Source organism: Haliotis rubra, unplaced genomic scaffold (genome assembly GCF_003918875.1).
Source record: "Haliotis rubra isolate DU_JTF1 unplaced genomic scaffold, ASM391887v1 Scf269, whole genome shotgun sequence".
NCBI lineage: Eukaryota > Metazoa > Mollusca > Gastropoda > Lepetellida > Haliotidae > Haliotis > Haliotis rubra.
In genome coordinates this window covers 1,233,960-1,255,846 of record NW_025766769.1, presented here as the reverse complement: position 1 = coordinate 1,255,846, position 21,887 = coordinate 1,233,960, and the positions used below count along the sequence as shown (strand labels likewise).

General features: G+C 38.7%; 1 protein-coding gene across 1 annotated transcript; it reads right to left on the bottom strand.

The window, feature by feature from the left end:
- Positions 1-13,958: 13,958 nt before the first annotated feature.
- Positions 13,959-18,537, bottom strand: LOC124280525 (putative G-protein coupled receptor F59B2.13). The gene is given in 3 exon segments (XM_046716474.1): positions 13,959-16,277; positions 16,279-17,172; positions 18,182-18,537. Coding segments are annotated over 3 exon segments (1,080 nt in total). The 5' UTR covers positions 18,187-18,537; the 3' UTR covers positions 13,959-16,096.
- Between the last annotated feature and the right edge of the window lie 3,350 nt (positions 18,538-21,887).

The window sequence follows — 21,887 nt, the reverse complement described above, 5'->3', positions numbered from 1 at the left end:
TGCTAATTCATGTGTATTTCCAGTATGTAAACAAAATGATAATATATGGTGACAGTTGGTTACAGCATACTTATGAAATGCTAATCCACGTAATATTCAAAAAAGTTTGTATGTTGCCCGTTGGTAAAGGCAGGAAACGATATATTCAGAAGTGCTTTACTTGTTAGATATATAAGATACCTTTCAGTGTTTTGAATCAACGTTCCTTCGATTTAGAGATGTTATTCAATGAATCACTCCATGAATTCTAGTAAACTCTGCAGCCCTCTTAGCACAGTGGTGTCCTTAAACTACACCAGGATCTGCTAGTCTTGGGTTTGAGCCCAAGAATCTACCTGTTTCTTTACCTTGGTGTGTTACTAACTGATAAATTGCATTTCAAGCTCTGTGAGGCCAAGTAAGGTCCCTGTCACTTTTGCAAAGAAAATTATGAATGTGAATATCAGATTAACTTGAAGTCTGCCAGCTGACAGATGAAACCTTAAAAATGTGACTACATCGAAGTTAAACTGTTTAACCTGCTTCCTAATTCACTTTATCATGCTGTTTTAAGAATCAAGAAGAGTCGCCAAGTCTCACACAGTGGGTACAAAAACACACATTATTTTTGCAATTCTCCATCTGAATATGCATAGTCTTCTAACTATGGCAACAGAGTATAATTCATGCTTATTGATGTGTTGCATGGTGTAACTGGAAGGATTCACATTCTGACAATAATTATTCAATAATTAATATCAGTAAATGTGTACTAAATGAACTTTCATTAACAAATGTACGCATCACCATCCAATATGAATGCACCTGATCCCGTTAGTCGCCTGTTACTGAAGACCAATCCTAACATGTTCTAACCACTTCTAATCTTCACGGGGAACCACCCAGTAGACCTTTCTACATCAGTGATCAGCACCCAGTAGACCCTTCTACATCAGTGATCACCACCCAGTAGACCCTTCTACATCAGTGATCACCACCCAGTAGACCCTTCTTCAACAGTGATTACCACCCAATAGACCCTTCTACATCAGTGATCACCAACCAATAGACCCTTCTACATCAGTGATCACCACCCAGTAGACCCTTTTTCAACAGTGATCACCACCCAGTAGACCCTTCTACATCAGTGATCACCACCCAGTAGACCCTTCTACATCAGTGATCACCACCCAGTAGACCCTTTTTCAACAGTGATCACCACCCAGTAGACCCTTCTACATCAGTGATCACCACCCAGTAGACCCTTCTACATCAGTGATCACCACCAAGTAGACCCTTCTTCAACAGTGATCACCACCCAGTAGACCCTTCTACATCAGTGATCACCACCCAGTAGACCCTTCTACATCAGTGATCATCACCCACTAAACCTTTCTACATCAGTGATCACAACCAAGTAGACCCTTCTTCAACAGTGATCCCACCCAATAGATCCTTCTACATCAGTGATCACCACCCAGTAGATCCTTCTTCATCAGTGATCACAACCCAGTAGACCCTTCTACATCAGTGATCACCACCCAGTAGACCCTTCTACATCAGTGATCACCACCCAGTAGACCCTTCTTCATCAGTGATTACCACCCAGTAGACCCTTCTACATTAGTGATCACCACCCAGTAGACCCTTCTTCAACAGTGATCACCACCCAGTAGACCCCTCTACATTAGTGATCACCACCCAATAGATCCTTCTACATCAGTGATCACCACCCAGTAGATCCTTCTTCATCAGTGATCACAACCCAGTAGACCCTTCTACATCAGTGATCACCACCCAGTAGACCCTTCTACATCAGTGATCACCACCCAGTAGACTCTTCCACATCAGTGATCACCACCCAGTAGACCCTTCTTCATCAGTGATTACCACCCAGTAGACCCTTCTACATTAGTGATCACCACCCAGTAGACCCTTCTTCAACAGTGATCACCACCCAGTAGACCCCTCTACATCAGTGATCACCACCCAGTAGTTTTTTTGTGTGGATCTTCACTGGTCTCATGTGTATTGGGTGATGATCATTGGTTAGTACATGTGTATTGGGTGATGATCATTGGTTAGTACATGTGTATTGGGTGATGATCATTGGTTAGTACATGTGTATTGAGTGATGATCATTGAATATCATATGTAAGTAAGACATCATTGAGCACATATATGTTTTAGGGATGATCATTGATGGGATCACTGATGAACACATATGTTGGGAAGATGATACACTGACTTGTAAGGACCGTACATTCACCCTTTCGGTCATGCCACACATTATATTCCAGAGTCCAATTGTCAGAACTTCTTTCTTCCATGTAATGAATAATGGAATAAGTTAGAAATCGGCACACTGATGTATACAGGGTAGAGTAGTAATTAGTTGTGTGACACCTTCAAGAGTGTCAGTTAAACCCCTGAGATAGTCTGTGTCAGTGCGGGGATGACGGTTCAAGCGGCATCAGACTTCCTGGTTTAACACTATCAGGGGGAACAAAGAGTAGCCTCCCACACACTTACATGCAGCACTTGTCTGTGTCCATTGATTCTGGGACCGTCGACTCAAGAATTATTGGCTTTCAACATCTGAAGATTTATACTTCTAGTTATCTCCTCAACTGTTGTTATGGAAGTACATTCAGATGGATGGATCTGTGGATTGAAGCACTTACCACTGAGGACTCACTAACACAATTAACGTATCTATATCAAATAATTAGGCTGTGTCTGTGAATCTGGGTGATGATTGCTGACTGTTTGTCCTGAACAGTTTGTACGTGAAAGTGTCCTCTGTGGTCCACAGTCTGGTGTTGTGAGATGTTTGAGGTCAACAGTCTGATGTGTTGAGCTGAAGGATAGTTATTTTCTTTCTGTGGCTGTTGAAGACAGATGCTGGGAGCCAATGGTGGGTGTTCCAACCGTTCCCGAACAATTCCTGATGCTCCATTGATGCAAGGGTTTTTTAAGTTGGTGTATAACTACACTGTAACATGTATTCCGTTTCCCAGACTATGGAGAATTAATTAAAAAAAAGAACTCAACTCACATCTAGAATGAAAAAAGTGCTTCCTGTGTTGTGATCTGGAACTCTCGATCCTGAAGCCTTTTTCAGGAATTCACAGTTACTGATTGTTATTGCCTGTACCGTGTGCCATTAGCTTAAAAACATGTCCTAAAAGTCGTACTCACGCCCCCCAGGAATTTTAAGGTAATATCAAAGAGACTATCCTTTAGAAGAGAATCTAAAACTCCAGAATGAATGATAAATTCCAAATGTGAGTCTCACAATTAGGGCTGAAAAGGTATACCGAGGTATTTTGTTTTTGGTTCAGTACACTGAAATTCACTTGAACATACCGAAGATATCATCTTACTCACATTATGCACATTACTTTCGGAATGACATCACAAATATTCCATGTAATTTAATTCTAGTGACATCTTCATGTAGCTACTGTTTCTGACATTTCTGTGCCAAAGTTCTATTGTCAACAACTCATGCTAATTCGATTGGATGAACGAGTTCGTGTAACGGCACTTTTGTTTGGGTCCTAATTCCAAGAAGATTTCTTCTCGGGAATTTTAATTTTAATTTTTATTGATAATGAACCGAAATGTATCGAACTGAGAGTTGTGTACCGCACCGAACAGTGGCATTGGCGTACCTTTGCACCCCTACTCACAATACCCACAAGTTCTTTATGTCCAGCTGACAATACGATCAGGTGTGACTTGAAGTGTAGTAAAGCTAAACCTTTAAACTGGAAACAGTAAGGTAAAAAAGTTACTGACAAAAGGACAGTATGTGGCACACTTGGTAGGATGTTGCATGATAGTGTAGTAGGGGATTGTGGCTGTGGCCGAAAACTCATATAGCAAGCTGAACTAGAGATTTAGGAAAAAGGGTTCACAGTTGAATATAGCCTGTTTGGCGTTCTATCGAGGGAGTTTTTAATTAGGAGATAAACATCATGTGTTGGCAAATATCTGGGTGTTATTGAGTATGTGATTAGTTAGTGATACACTGGTGTTGCTGGTCATGATCTAAAAATATTGAAAAAGTGAGTGGAACTTTGCAAGTTTGTTTAATGATACTTTGGTGTCATACTTTGAAAATTGCTGCCATAAATTAGTTTTTTCCAGAGTTTCTTCAATTGTTGCATGATATTTTATCTTGAGCATTCACAGTTATGGCATTAATATCATTGTATTCAGTGCAAATACTGATGCAACACGAATGAAATACGTGTTTATCAAGATACTTGTCAAGACTGAGTTTGAAAACTGGTGCCATAAATAATTTTGTTCTCAGTGACCTTCTGTGTGTATTTATTTCACATTTAATCATTTTTTCTGATGTCATAAAGTGCCTCCAGTGCCTATCTCATTCTAAAGGGTGTATATGGCTCCTTTTCTATAGTTAACATTAAGGTCCATATTATTCAGTACTATATGAACAAACATAATGCTAATGTGCCCCATGGATGGCGATAATGCTGGTTTGTTGTGAAAGGACTGTATGACATGAATACTTATTGTGAAGGGGTCTCTGATTGGTTTGCCATGTTGCACATGATGGATAAGTAAGGGTGTCAAGGAACAATGGTTCATTAAGTCTATCCATGCTTCATCTTCTGGCAGTCAGGAGCCAGCCAGGGTTGTCATGTTTTGTGACAGTTGTTACATCTTCACCGTGGTTGTTGATGAACACCAAGGGTGATTCTGGGTCAGAATAGGCCTCTGTTTGTCATCACAGCTGACTGAATGGATCTGGTCATCAGCTTGTGATTGGTCAGACTTGTGATTGAACAATGACAAACAAACTTGAAAAGACTTGTTTCTTTGTTGAGGAAGCTATACAGGGAGGGTGGATACACCTCCCAAAGATATGGCATTAAAACCTCAGGATAAAAATACTCAAATATCACATACTTGTGTAGTACTTGATGCTTCCCAGCATGCTGTAAGAGGCCATTAAAATGATTCAGTGGGCAGGAGGCTTAAAACCAGACTATCTGGGAGGTTGTTTACAGTATCTGGATTATCACACACAGACCTGTTTATTTTCAGGAAGATGTAATATAGCTCAATTCACGTTTATGACATACAAACCTGTTTATTTTCAGGAAGATCTAATATAGCAATATTCATGTTTATCACACACAAACCTTTCTATTTTCAAGTTGATGTAATACCAGTATCTACCGGGATGACATTCTTTTGTTAAGGAGACTAGTATAATAGCAGAACAAGCAATGTACAAGCTTCTACCCAGCAGGCACAAGACGTCTATTAGACGTCTAAATGAAGTTTATATCTGGTTGACGTTGATTCAACGTACCCATTTCGACGTCTAAGCCTAGAGGTTGATTCAACGTTTAATAGATGTCTAAAGTCCGACTAGCATTTTCTTCATTTTTGGTTATTACTGGTAGTTATTTTGTATTCCTTCTTGAAATAAGTTTTCTTCACTAAATGTGCAACAGAAGATCTTTTTACAGTTAGGTGCGTAAAATTAAGGACTTTTCATGGTTTTGCAATATTTTGTGGATATGAGAATTTTACGCATAACATTTGAATAAACCCAGCAACAAGTGTTACCTTCCTGTAAAAAGTATTAATTCTTTCTTAAAACAACTTTATGATATTCTGTTTGAAAGGATTCGAGCTTGAATCCAGATCGAAGACTGTACAGGCTATTAATGTTAACCAGTAGTACGGACTAGAGTTGCGGCCCCTAGACATCCAGATGTCGCTGCTGCATTCCGCGCATGTTCTCATTTCCCACGTGTTTCACCTCGTGTTGTGGTTTCTTGAAAATTGACTCGATATTCGATGTTCCTTCATCTCTACAAGAAATTCACGGTAAGACAGTTTATGTAGTTGGCATGTTCCTTACTTAGTCACACGCCTTCAGTAAGCCTAGAAAATCTAGCTGCATGCAAGGGACGACAGACGACTAAAAAAAATGGTTGTGCTTGTTTATGTTTTCCATAAATGGTTATAAATCTCGTCCATGTTAAACTGTTTCTCAGAATATTGTTGTTATTTAACATTTTTATAATTTTCTGTCCGGGATACTATTCTCCACTTAAATGTGTTATATTATTGGAGTAATTATCTGTCCCCTGGCGATTGAAAGCTTTTCAAATTTATATGCAATCGTCGAAATCACCAGACCGTCGAATTCATAAATTCGTTGGCTTCACATTACTTTTCAACTCGCTATGCGCATGCGCAGAGCGTGTGGAGTATATCCACTGGCCTGTTTTGAATGTTGTTGTTTGTTAAGATTTTTTGGTAGTCCACCAGCCCTACAGTGTACATATATCAATATGTAGATGTGGTCAACACACAAGTGTAATTCTCAATGTTCTCTACAATTATCTTAAAGCTGTTACAAAAGCATAACTGATAATGTCAAACTTGCTTTAATATCTCATATGAGATACTGACTTACATATTTAACAAGGAATAATCTTTTTTCAGATACAATCACACAGTTCCATGAGGTGACCCTGGACATTGTATATAAAGAGATGGTCAAGTTTTTTAAAAATGCTCCTGGGAAGTGTGGTGGTGGCGGGTTCACATTCTGAAGAGCTTGCTTAACCCATTCAACACCGTAGGCCGGAAAACCGGCCAAGACGTCACGAGTCCCCAGACACCGTAGGCCGGTAAACCGGCCAGGCAGTAGTCACATCAAAATTATATATAATTTTAGGAACCTAACTAACATATGATTCTTTTATCAAATCTATCACTTTTCACAATGTCTGAAAACACTTAATAAATTTCAAATGACCATATATTATCGACAGGATTAGAATTATAAACTATTTTTTGCAATGTTATTGATAAAAACAATTCTCGGACACATGCTTCGGCAGCGGGTCCACAATAACATTGTCAAAGAGCAAAGTAACGCTGTTTCGAGGAAATCATTAAATAAATTGAATAAACTAATGAATAAAATCAACAACAGCATTCATAAAAGATGTCAAACGTACATATAAAATTACTATTTCCATCTTTTCCATCAAATGACATCTAGGCTCTCGCCGCCTCAATCTTCATGCTCGGGACAAGATGTTTAATGCGAAAATATGTGCATGAAGCATTTTTGTCACAGATCATAACCTAGCCCGATACGTCCAATAAGTTCCATAATTTACGTATAGGTAGCGATTTCTAGCTTAATATGTTCAAAATAGCATTATTTTACCCAAAACTTTCGTCTAAATCTAAAAGTTTTCGTTTACGAGGATGGTATCCATTGCCGTAATATAATTGGCAGCCTTAGGTCACGTGTCTGATTTTGACCAATCATGACCCTTATAGCAGACTGTGGCGAAAAAGTGTCATTAGAAACCAATCTTTATCCAATAACATCGCTTCTTACAACTGTGAAAATACTCTCGGCAAGGGTACAGTGACATTGTTGATGCTCAGAGCTTTCGAACGATACCCGACATCAAACGATTCGCCTCCCATGTTATTCATACGAAGCTTCAAAAACGGAGGTATTTTCCGTTGTTGTGTCATGTTACCGAGCGGAGAGCCACTGATATCAGGAAATAGGCGACCATACATATTATTTAAGAAATCTTTTTATAATAATGTTCTGATTACGTAAAAATGAAAATATAAACGAAAAAGGCACAGGCATGTTATGACATGCCACAAATGGAAAAAAATCGCCATGGTTTTTGCTTCTTTCGTANGGTTTATCTGGACATTATAAATGTAAGCTTGCATTTTCATTACAAAAATAAATCTAAGTTGTAGTTGTATTATTTGAATAACATTATAAAAATAAACTTCATATTTATCAACAGTGGGATTAGATCTTTTAAATGGTGTATGAGATGTAGTAGCAATAACGTTTTACAAGCATATAATTTCCTTCATAAACATAGGCTTCATCTGTGACCTTAGAGTCTCTGGGAACTTGGTGTCATGGCAGTAAATGCCTCTGGTTGACTGGTGTTGAAAGAGTTAAAAAGATAAGTTGAAAGTTCACTGGCTAAAAAACACAATTGTTGAAGTTTAGTTACTTTGCAGACAAAAGTTTTCAAGATATTATAGTTAAATCATAATATAAGGGTTTTGAAAGTTTTTATTGGAATTCTAAAATTTCACTAACAAAGACTAGTAATTAACAAGTGACTTCGAGCCCTGAAGGAGGACAATATGACTTGACTGTCACTTAGTCCTTCTCACTAAATGGTAATATTCTCTCAGTTGTAAAGACTTAATTAAGTCACGCTTATTATTGGACTAAATTGAGATTTCCCCCTCAGGGTCTTTGTAACGACTACTATCAATAGTATACAAGCAAATAAGTAATGTCATAATAATGTTCTGGAAAACTTATTAATGTCTGAAAACAAAAGGACAATATCACCCAAAACAGTATATGCCTATTATACACCAAATATCCTATAAACTGGAATTATTGCTCAAAACCATGTAGAATCATTTCACTTAATTATTTGATTCAATTTGATCTTTTCAGAGACTATAACAAACCCCCATAAAGTGACGGAAAATGAGGTCTACCTCGAGATGGGAAAGTATCTGAAGAACGCACCTGGACGGTGTGGTGGGGGTGGAAGATCGAAGGATGACTGATGCCCCAATTTTGTATTTACATAGAAATAATAATGAAATGAATAAACTTGATTTTACATCATTTACAAATTTTGTTTTCTTTTATCAATTTATGTGGAGATAATGCACTTGAGCTTAAAAACTTCATGGGTTCAGTTTAGTGCTTAACTCAAAGTTCATGCTTAATTCTGACTTCATGCTTGAACTTACTGCTGAAATTCAATGTAAAACATTGAGCTGCATGAAATTGACCTCAAGAAGTCTTATAACCTGGAGCCCTTTCGATGGGATGAGGATGGTACATGTTTGAACTGGCAACTTGTGTAAACAACAAGTATTCTAGTTAGTAGAATAAAATGTGTTTTGGTGCACCATTAAAACAATACAGTAATTGGCATCTAATCAACGTCTTTTATACCTTTTTTTCAACGTTTAGATGACGTCTATCTTTAGACGTCTAAACGATGTTTAAGTTTCAACAGCTTCTAGACTTTAAACTATATTTAGATGTCTTTTCAACGTACATGTATTGTGTAGACGTCTATTAGATGTTGATGTGCCTGCTGGGTAGTTACCTGCTCGACTAGTCAAACATTCATGTTATTTTCAAGTATGGTTAATTAACGACAACTTTCTCATCAACAACTGACTGTGACAGTGCTGATTCAGTTATTTGACACAATTAAGTTTGAAAGTTACTTCAGTTAATCCTGTACAAATGTTAGTGTGTCATTCATGTCGGTTCTGTTGTCTGAATGAACCAGAGTGTGAATGAAGTATGTGTGCTTGGAGAGGAAACCTGTTGAGATCAACATGTTCGCCCTATCTGTACTCTAGATGTACACAAATACCACTGGTGGTCCAGGAATAGAGTCCTTGTAGCTGATGGTATCTGGCGGTACCTCAGGGCACCATCTAATGATGAACTGTTGACCAAGAGAGGGGACACTCACTTGTTTGCTGACTAACTGGTTTTGATGGAACGAGACATTGACTTTGGTCAGTGTCAGTGTCAGTGGTTTAGGTTACAAATGGCATCCATAAATGATTGGCCCAGTTTAATCTGCTGTGACATTTCTATGGGAAAACATCCATTCATGTGTGTTTACCCTGAGGTACTGGGCTGTACCCATCTCCCAGAGTTATTCTGAACTGATGTTGTTCAAAGTAGCTGACAGGATATTCTAGGCTGTCCTACAACAGGAGGGAATTGGGATCAACAACATGTTTTATCTTCAAGCAAGAATCAAGTGTTTTCAGTGAAGCATTGCTTGGAGATGTTTCAAAGGGGATCTTTTGCCACTCACGTGGGCACGTTCACAAGTTCAATAGTTATCTAAAAAGATCTTATAAGAAAGGAAAATATAACTAGCAGACCCTAAGGGTTACCTGGAAATTTGATGTATAACCGATATGATTTTGAACATGCTGATGACATTTCAGATCTAGGATGAGCAACAGGATTAAAAGCAATAATTTAGTAACTGAAAAAAACAGTAAACATTTTAAAAGTAATGTCTTTTGTATGGCTGCAAGGACAGCAATATTTCCTTTCTGAGATATGTTTTGCATTTTTAAAAATAAATATTGATTCATTGGTTCCTCAAGTACAGTAGCACTTTCATGGGTTTCAATAGAACCAATCTTTTTTGGTCATTATCCAACTACAGTAAACTATGTTTATACTTACAACAAACTGACAGAAATAATGGAGTTTCTCTGTTCCAGCCATTTGCTGTGTACTGTATAATATTAAATTGATGTTCAGAATGATGATGTTTATAATGAACTGAAATGGTTCTCAAGTACATTCATGTGATTAGTGGTCTCCTAATGACCCTTCTGGGGATTCCAAGTGAAACATATCCCTCAACACCTTAGGTAGATAACGTCATGGTTACAATGTGTGGCATGCCTGATTGTGTGCCTCACACCTGTGAGGACCCTGTTGAGAATCGGTCTTCATGTTCAGCAACCCATGCTTGTTGTAAGAGATGACTAAAAGTTAGGGTGGTCAGTCTTGCTGTCTTGGGTAATCGTATTCAAATTGAGTAAATTGTAATCACTGGATTGTCTGCTCTGGGCTTGATTATTTATAGAGTGCTGTCATTAGCTGGAATATTTTCACCGTGTGTGGTGTTTTGCAACAAAAACAACCCCCAAACACACCACCCACTGATATCCCTTCCTGGATTTGATATGAAGGCCATTTTGTGATGCAAAACAACATTTACTTGATCCCTGGAACTCTCTGCAGTAAGACTGCCCATAGTATACTTGTGCTCAACTGGTTTCCAAAGTTGTCAGGAATATATCTAGGATTTAAACCTAAGTGTTTTGGCAGGGATTTTTGGAGTAGCATTGTCATTTTTTTTACAGTTGGCATTTAGGGTAATTTAATTCAGAAGGCATTTTGACATTGCAGAAAGTTCATAAAATTTGATACTGACAGTTAGACGTCTTGTTCCATATTTGTCCTGTTGTCGGTGTAGTAAAAGTTACCTCTTGAAAGCCATCACAACAGTTATAAATATATTGACATGAACTGGAAACTATTTGTTCCAGTTTGGGAATGTTTGCTCACAACATGATACTGGCCAGTAAGCAGGTGAAAATCTTGGTTGAGGCTAGAAACTTATCAGAATGTATTCATTACCAGGATAGGAAAGGATACGAAGTGTGAACACCTGTATAGTAAAGTCTTAGACCCCAAAGACACTTACAGGTCCCATGATGGGATTCAAACCAGGGACCTTCTGATGTGAGGTTGGCTGACCTCGATGGAAAGGATGGCATCTTTGGAATGACTCCAAGTCCTTCTTTATAACTTCTTTATTGCTGCGAGAGCTCTTGCAGCTCTCACAGCTGCACAGCTCTCAGCTCTGCAGCTCTCACAGCTCTCAGCTCTCGCAGCTCTCAGCTGCACAGCTCTTGCACAGCTTTCACAGCTCTCACAGCTCTCACAACTCTCTCTCACAGCTCTCACAGCTCCTCGCAGCTTCTCACAGCTCTTGCAGCTCTCACAGCTGCACAGCTCAGCTGCACACAGCTCTCGCAGCTCTCACAGCTCAGCTCTCACAGCTGTCACAGCTCTCACAGCTCTCACAGCTGCACAGCTCTCACAGCTCTTCACATCTCGCAGCAATAAAGAAATTGTTATCCATATATTGTTATCCTTCCTTACTGCTCCAACTTCTAAATGCCTCTCAAAGAAGAACACCTTTAGTGCTTGTAACAATGTTTCAAGGATGTTCCAGTTACTTGATAGGATTAATACCGATAAACATCCAGGTAGCCCAGAAGCATTGTGACAAGAAATACAGAAGTTGTTATACATAATAGTGTCATGTCTTCACCTGCCTACTCCTCTGGACTGAACTCAGAAAGTGATGTATAAACATTGTTCTGAAACGCTCTCCCAATGCTTGTGATCAGCCTCCAGGTCATCTATTGCATGAAGCACAGCAAGCTGTAGTAACACACTGTTACATTAAACCATGCACAATGTAACATGTATGTATTTCAGAAATATGTAACAACTTCAAACATGACACCTTGCCCCCTTCACCACGTTCCCTATGTCATGTTTCATGTTGGAAAGATCACCTGTGATGAGCTGATATGGAAGTCTATTTAGGACGATTACATCAAGGTCGGGATGCATCCTTCCTGTGACCTACACAAATGTGACACTTAGAGGGCGACAGATACACTTTTTTACTTCAGCTTTAGTATTTTATTTTCAGCTTATTTTTAATTCCAAAACCGGACCATTTGTTTATGGATCTCTTTCTTCCTGTTTACTACTGACTGACCTCTGTTTCCTTGCTGGTCCATTCTTCCTGTTGGCTTCCTGCTGGCTGGTCCATTCTTCCTACTGTTTACTACTGACTGACCTCTGTACACAGGTTCCTTGCTGGTCCATTCTTCATGTTTACTACTGACTGACCTCCGTGTACACAGGTTCCTTGCTGGTCCATTCTTCATGTTTACTACTGACTGACCTCTGTACACAGGTTCCTTGCTGGTCCATTCTTCCTGTTTACTACTGACTGACCTCTGTACACAGGTTCCTTGCTGGTCCATTCTTCATGTTTACTACTGACTGACCTCTGTAACACAGGTTCCTTGAGACTCCAATGTCTTCCTGTTGTACTACAAAATAATAGTTGGCATACATATTCAACCAATTTTAAATGTAATAATCTTAAAGATAAATGTATTTTTTATATGAATACACAGTGCCATTTAGAAAATGGTCAAATGTAACATACTATATTGGGGATAACACTTTCTCAATTAAGTACAGATTCTAGTACTTTTGTTAGGTGCCTGACTCAGAGTGTGGGTTTGATTCTGGGATTGACTCAGAAAGTGTAATCCAGTTATAACATATGCTGTATTTTATATATATTATTTTATCAATAATAATTTATATTTACACTCTAGTAGCATATTCAATAGCACATTTTGCCTTTGAAGAATGAGATTGACGTAAAGTAGTATTTGGGTTTTGGGGTGAGCAAATGAGGCTCTGAAAGGACATTTAGTTGATTCTAATTTATTGGGGGTAGTAGCGTTTATTGGAGCATTAAGCTGGGACAAGGCATAATGTGGAACACTACTTTGTGTTTGTGTAGCTAGGATGTATTGCCAGATGGAGAACTCTGTTTCAGTCCTTCCCCTTGATTTTGTAAATTTGTATACTCATGTTTAATGTTTTCTTTTATTTATAACTTTGATTTGCAATGCTGGCTAATAAATGAAATTAAATCAGTCAATTTAGTGACTGATTTGTCAATAGTGAAACTTGGTGAATGTATGTTAGTGGATGAAACAGGAAAATCAGTGGTTCAACTTGAGAAAAATGAGTAGATAGGTTTAGGCCTGAGGCCTTTTCAGTACCAGAATACAGATTGACTGAGGACTCTGGTAGGCCAGGAAAACCAGGCATTTCTTTGGGTATAGTTTTGGGGGGGGAAACATCTGACGATAAATGTGGAGAAGTATATTATGATCTAAGTTCAGTTCCTTCCATAAACTCTTGCAGTATAAGGCGAGTGCAAAAAGAACGGAGTAAACAAAGTAAAGATATTTCACACCAACACAACATTTTCATGTATGTATTTTTTACTTTCACTGTTTTGGACCAAGCTCATTCATACGCCGTGTAAGATTTTGGTGACTGGTCTGATTCATCGTTAGTTATTTGTCCGATGGCATCTTTATTTTTCATTATTTTTGAAAACATCCCAAACCAACAAGAAATATATGTTTCATTGAAATATTTGAAATTGAAATAATTGAAATAAATGTCCTACAGTGGGGAAGTTTCAGTAAAGAGAAGAGTGATGTGTCAACATTATAACTTTTATTCCGCGCACATCAGTCATACAGAGCAATAACATCACACCTGTGCCAGTGTCTGTTCTTTAAACAGTGGAACCTCACTAAACTGGACAGGTCCTTCAAGCTTCTTGACTCACAAGTATTCACAGTAACCTGACATGGAGGAGCAACTATTATATCTAATATGTCAAGGTTTCTAACAAATGTGCTGTCGGGTCTGGACATACATAACACTGTTTCTACACAGACTATAGGGTGGACATGCAAAACTATGTTCAGTCGGAATATTTCCCTTATATATCAACTATGCAGAATGAAAGCCTTTTACAGCATAATCATAATGTTATAACAACACCTGCATATTAACCATAATATTTTCTAATTCACAAAAGATTATTTTAGCTGAAAATGTTTCAAGTTTATGATAATGATAGTAAGAACAAAAAAAATAATATTTGGGGGTAAATTCTTAAAGATAAAAGAACAGAGACTGGCAACAAGATATAGACTGTCTCCATGGAAACTATATATTATGCACATTTTATAAGGAATAAGTCCATATTCAGTGAAATTCTGATTTGAATCATATGGACCATCCGATGTGTAATAATGGATATATACATACCAACATCAACAGCGCACAGCTGTAGTTACCTGAGAGGAAACGTCCTAGTCTGGATATTGTTCTTGATGAAAACATTACACAACAAGAAATTCTTTGGTCAGGTAACTGTAGATGTTAGTTCATTGGCCAACAACACGGCTGGGGCCGACCATTTTATATTCTGTGTTGTGTTCCAGAAAATGATGTAAAAGTAATAAATATCAGGTTAAAAAAGAATTTTATGAAACAGAAAATTCAATTAATGTGTTGGCTGTAAAAAAGAAAGAAAACCCAGCCCTCAGAGTATTAAATGGCTGGTCCCTCATGGCAATTATAGAAGGCAATATTTCCAGCCTGCAGCGACCAGAGTCTCTTGACTGGACAGGATATGTACAGGTCATTACATTCACTCAGTTCATAGGCCACAACTACTTTCTTGTTTCTGTAGCCTGTCACAGTATGCCATGGCAATCTAAACAAGAATATTCATGCAAATAGATACTGCATCACAGATTACGTCCACGCACAGTGGATCATTACCTTTATATCTGGGTGACCTTATTCATTTACAGTGATTGGATTGGGAAGTAAATTGATGAATGGATGGAGGGCTAGATTGTGCTGAAGTACTCACACTGACTAAAGTGATGATGTCCTAAGAGTGGGTACAAGTCCTACAAGATTGAGGGTGAAATGTTTCTGCTGACATAGCACTTTTTCTACCTGATGACAATGAATTGTTCTATGTGCATATCCCAGGAGGATGCTAATGATCAAGAGGGTAATACTGACACATTGTTGAAGACTGTGCCCAACACTGGTGTATAAATCCTATATGACATACATGGGGGAAATGTGTAAAAGATGGATTTCAAATTCACAAAAAATAAGATTAATTGAAACTGAAGTCATTCATAAATATACTGACATTATCTTTGGTAAAGTCTGTGGTTTAAGAGCACTGTCATTAAAAGCAGATTTTGCTCCAAATATATCATGAACTCCACCAGGACCTTGCAGTCCCTAGATAGATCTCATAAGGTCATCCTGAAAACACTGTCTCCATGAAAGATGGATTTTTATGAGCCTGTCAGATGTGAGCTGTCTAAACAAGTAAATTTACTTGCTTCTTCACAAATACTTGGTGTCTAGGAAAAATGAAGCTGAAAGAAATTCTTGTGTCCTTAATTGTGTAATGCGACTGAAGCAACAATTGTAACATATACACAGTATTGCACCACCGTTATTGTTGTCCGTTTGGAACTGTCTGTTCATGCTCGTTTTGACAGCTGTAGCATTATCTGTTCACAGCATGCTCCACTGAATAATAACTTGCTGTTACCGAATGTTTTTCAAAGCCGCCATACTGATAGGCTGATGAGAAAGGTCACATGACATCATCTCCTAAAGAGGGATGCTTGTATCGATACAATGTATCAAGTATCAGAGAATGTCAAATTGGAGAAAGCTGTCTGATTGTAATGAGATTGAGTTTATGAGAAACTTTGTAATTCCAGTTCCGTCTGGGGGGGCTGATTGTCACATGAGTGAGGTTTCAAACTCCTTCTTCCACTGCTTGGATACCTGGTAGATGTTGTAGCAGCCGCAGCAGAAGATGTACTTGAGCGTCTTCCTGAAGTACGGGCTGATGATGCAGTACAGGATGAAGTTGACCGAGAAGTTCAGCGACTGCAGGAAGTTCATCACAGCTTCTATAGTCATAGGAATAGTTGCTCTCATTGTTTGTTATTTTGGTTATCACAATCACAATCTCCGATGGGGCCACCAGGATGAAAAACATCACCACAATCACCACAAGCGTTATTGTTAGAGTGTGGCTCGAGTTTTCTGATCCATGTCGATCTTGTTTAAATTTTTGTCTCATTTTGTATGAACGATAGATCTTTCTGCACAAACACACATTGAAGTAGAAGAGCAGGATCAGAGGAATGAAGTTTCCGATGAAAGCCCACAGTATCCGGTAAGCTGTGTCGATTTTCACGCTGCCCAGTAAGGGAACTGCTTTTGGCATGTAAATAGGATGTGATGAATTTGTGCTACACAGGAGTCTGGGTTCATACCGCCACAGAATCGGAACATTGAAGATAAAGGAAAATATGTATGAGATCACAATGATGATTTTTATCCGACGTGTTGTTAAATATAAGTCTTGCCGAAGAGGATAACAAATTGCCAGGAAGCGTTCCAGCGACATGGCAACAGTCAGCCACGTGCTGACCATGATGAACACATTGATGATGGCCGTCCCGTACATCCGATACTTCAGAAGAAACGCAGTATTGTCGTACATGTCATCCCCAGAAAGAAATGTAGTCGGAAAAGCAAATACACAAAACATAAGATCAGATACAGCTAATGCCACAAGGCAGTAGTTAGCTGCCATTTCAAGTGTGCGGAAAGATTTCTGAAGTTTACGCCGTGTTAAAATGGTTAGGTTAAGGACATTGCCCACCATTCCAAACAGACACACACTCGGTAGGGCGAAGCCATACACTATGTAGCTGACATCCTCAAACAACAGCTTGGCCCGCTCACTTCCTAGCCCGGTGTTGTTGTCCTCCTCATCAGTGATGTTCAAACAAGGACCCTGGATCCTGCAAAACCAAGTTATACAATCAACATTTGAAAAACAGGACCATTTCATTACAGTGTTATATCATGGCTCCATTCCACATGAAATATTATCACTAGTTCTGTTACTTGTTTGAAAATAAATCAGATAAAGTTAAGATGGATGGGTGACTGTGTGTGACACCTTGACTCCTGAGAGGTTCTAGGACTTCAGTCCTGCCCTACAATGAAGCACATGTGTTACATGTGGTCTCACCTCAGGCAAGTGAGTTTGTTCAAAATTACCTCTGTTCACCCAACCAAATATGGGTACCCGGTGGGATAAAGTCATGTAAGCATGTAAAGCATGTAAGGCAGCTTGGGTTATCTGGGGTTATAATATTCAGATTGTTTGGGCGCTTCGAGCATGCATTGTGCATGGAGCAATGCGCATGAATAAAATACATCATATATACCAGCCATTATATAATTCCTATATTCACCTGGCAAGAGTTATTAGGAAGGAGGGACGGTGGGGTAGCCCAGTGGTTAAAGCGTTCGCTCGTTACACCGAAGGCCAGGGTTCGATTCTGGTGTCCGACGGCCGTGATATTGCAGGAATATTGCTAAAAGCAATGTAAAACTTACCTCACTCACTATTAAGAAGGCAGACAACCACATCAGCATTCATTGCATTTAGTCTCACCGTGGAGACCGGATTATTTCACCACTGATAGATAGGTTACCTTTTTGTGAGCTATTATAGTGTAATGAAATTTATCGTGTATTGATTTCTTTGAAGCTATTTAAGGTAATAGCATTGTGTAAATGACTTTTTTAGATTATTATTGTCGCAGCCAGCGTCACTTCAAGAGATGAGGGAGTAGAAGATAAAAGGTGTTTCCTGGATGAATGGCAGTATTATTCCCATTTGTCTGAATGAATTATGCTTCTCGCTCTAACATGCTGTGTGAGTGAATCGTTGATAAGACGCACTGTGATAAAATAGGCATGATAAGTATGAGGCGTATCAAGCTGCTAGTATATACTTACAACATTTTGGCAGTACATGTGCTACATCACTTCAGGCTTGAGTTGCTCATCCAGAACAGGAGACTTGAACAATTGGGAGGAAGTGTTCAGCTGTTATTCTGTCTTCTTTTTATTTCATCATAATTTTCCAGGTGTATGTTCAGTTATACCACAGCATTTGTTGAATGTGATTATAACCCAGCTGTTGTGGATGTAACTTGTTTATCACAGTTCTTGTGAAAGGTGACTTTTATTTCACAGTTATAATATAAACTGATATTCCATCCAATGTCAGTATGAAGTGATGTTCCACAGTCAGTATATACTGACAATACTCCAACAGTCTGTATGAAGTGATGTTCCACAGTCAGTATATACCGATAATACTCCCAGTCAGTATGAAGTGATGACAATACCCCAACAGTCTGTATGAAGTGATGTTCCACAGTCAGTATATACCGATAATACTCCCAGTCAGTATGAAGTGATGACAATACTCCAACAGTCTGTATGAAGTGATGTTCCACAGTCAGTATATACTGATAATACTCCCTCAGACAGTATGAAGTGATGACAATATTTCAACAGTCAGTATGAAGTGATATTCCACAGTCAGTATATACTGATAATACTCCCTCAGACAGTATGAAGTGATGACAATATTCCAACAGTCAGTATGAAGTGATATTCCACAGTCAGTATATACTGATAATACTCCCTCAGTCAGTATGAAGTGATGACAATACTCCAACTCAGTATGAAGTGAACAGTCAGTATGAAGTGATGATTCCACAGTCAGTATATACAGTCGGTATATACTGATAATACTCCCTCTGACAGTATGAAGTGATGACAATACTCCAACAGTCAGTATGAAGTGATATTCCACAGTCGGTATATACTGATAATACTCCCTCAGACAGTATGAAGTGATGACAATACTCCAACAGTCAGTATGAAGTGATATTCCACAGTCGGTATATACTGATAATACTCCCTCGAAAGTATGTACTGAAAATACTCCCACAGACTGTATGCTGTGATATTCCACAGTCAGTATATACAGTTTCAGTATATACTGTTATACCTCCAACAGTCAAGTCCAAGTTGTTATTTCACTGTAACCTCCCCAGTAGATTGTGTGTGTTGATGCCAGCCAGTCCGATATATCCCATATTGCTCTTGTGGGTCCGTCCTTCTGGGATGATGGGATAGACCAGTGTTCCAGTTACCTTTCACACTGACAAAGCCTAGATGGAACTGAAATATAAAAATGACAAGCTCATTATTTTCAACTAATGGGAAAGGAAGATGAAAGAAGAAATTAGATGGTTGTCATGGCCAATTTTGTAGCAGTTTTGATGCATGGTCTGTAGTTATTGATAAACAGTTTGGAGGAACCGTGCAGCACTGACCACTGGGTGTGATGATGTGTAGACTTAGGCCAGAAGGGATCCCCAGACAGGGGTGCAGCCATTAAACTACTAAATGAGCCATATGGATGGGATCACGTGATCCCCGAGTATTGCTCATTAGGGTTCTAGAACCACTGATTAATAAAAATGTCTGATGAGTCTTGACGTTCTCTAATGTTTAGTGGAGGGGCCATCAGTCACCTGTTTGAAAGCTTCAGTGTTTTAGCCTAATGAAGTGTTAGCTGGCGTGACCTGTTCTTAATTTAATCCACATCCTAAATCCGCTCAACGCTTCATGCAGCATGTATGGTCAGCGAACAAGTGATTCTCGTCAACACTTTCATTAATGTAATTTGCTTGTCTTTGGTCAGTGAAAAGCTATTTTCTGATATTACAAGTCACCTTCCCAACTCAAGTCATCTGACGTTGGGAAGTTTCTCTCCATTTAAATGTAATGCATGGCATGATTTAACTCACAAGCCATCAGTGTGGGGTTTGTGTGCTTAATAAAAACATTTCACTTTCATTAATGTGATGAAGACGTTCTTCATTTCTGGTTCTATATTTGTTTTTCCTGACACAATCAGAGTTAAGGTAGTAGACCATAGTGTCTGCAGGAATGATATCAGGAACATGAAGGATATCATCTCTAAAGCCTAACATACATGGATGGTTTAAAAAAAGAATGTTTCCTTTAAGACACCTTCGAGTATTACGAATCCTTGTGTCTCTCAGGTTCAGACCCACAGCTAGAAAGGGGATGAGTATGGGCTAGGAGAGATGAGAAGGGGATGAGAGTGGAATGGGGGTGAATGATTCATTAAATACATGCTCTGGGGTCTAAAAATAAAACCAAAGAAATTTTTTCTCTTAATCTTGAGAAATCCCTGCCCAAAGCAGAGTCTACTATACAATTCTGGTTGTTTTATACACATGCCAGAGAGACTAAGCGTCTCTGTACGCATGTCAGAGAGACTAAGCGTCTCTGGAGATATATCCTGTTATTTAAGCTGACGTGAACAAGGGTTCATATTGTCAGTATGACTGGCAGTTATGCCCCTGCTTTTTACTTTTCGTTTATGAAAGAGTGTAAGTAGTCCCATAAGTGCAAATTTATTGACAAATTGGCAGTATATTGTCCGTATATTGGATTGACAAATTGGCAATATGTTGTCCATATATTGGATTGGCGAAATAAGTAGCATGTGCATTTAAAATAATTCCAATTAGTGTTTATAAATGTTGGAATAAAAGTCCTCTCATTACCTGCTTTAGTCTTGTACATTGTGTATCACAAGGATAGACAATATGACTAATTGTAGATATTCAGGCCAAGTTTTATTATTTGGCTTCTAGAATTTACATTCAGAAGCAAGAGGCCTCTAAACACCATAAATTATGGTGACCAAAATCCAGAAAATGCATACTTTCAGTCAAACACAGGCATTTTGAATTGTTGCAGGATCAAAGTTCTTCTGTAAAATAGAAAATCCCACGTTCTGGCCCAAATCAGCATTAATGGTTCTCTGTGTCCTGTCTCATGGTTAAAGCGCTGGCTTGTCACCCCGGAAACCTCTTCCTCAGGACTATGTAACTAATATTCTGTAGCAACAAACTGGCAGACAGGAACCTAGTCCCCATTTCACAAAGCTATCATAGCGCTTTGACTGTCATCCCTCCTATAGTGTAATATCTATAGCCTTACGACAGTCTGGTCCTGTACCACATCCTCTTCTTGATACCCCCCACGTATTGCTGGTAAATATCATAACACTGTCGTCTTGTCTTCATGCTAAGCGCTGTGCTTCATGCTCACCAAACCATGTTGTCAGTTTCTCTTTTTAAATTGATGCTAACATCACTGTATCCTTCAACATCCAACAATGCACGTCCGCTATAAAGGTATTATGCTTCTTCTTTGATGTAGTGCTTATCGATAGATGCTCACAATAACAGCCCATAATGTATGGTTTGTAATATCACCACATGCAACACTTCGACAGTGTTTGAGGGATTTGTGGATCGGGCCCTGAAAATATACATCACTGTGCCAAATGGAACTGATAATGTGCTGTATAGACAAGAACTCTGTAAAATCTTCAAGACTGACTGAACTGAACACTTACTTGGCAACATAATCTGAAATTAAGTTCTGGTAAAAACAAATTTGAAAAATTCAATAATTGATTAAATCTTTGTATGCCCATCCCGCCTTAATTTTTTCAGATACTTTAAGCACCAGTCTCAGGCATTAAGAAACCCACCATTTTCACATCCTCTGATTTGCCTCGACTCGTGCCAAACAATTAAAG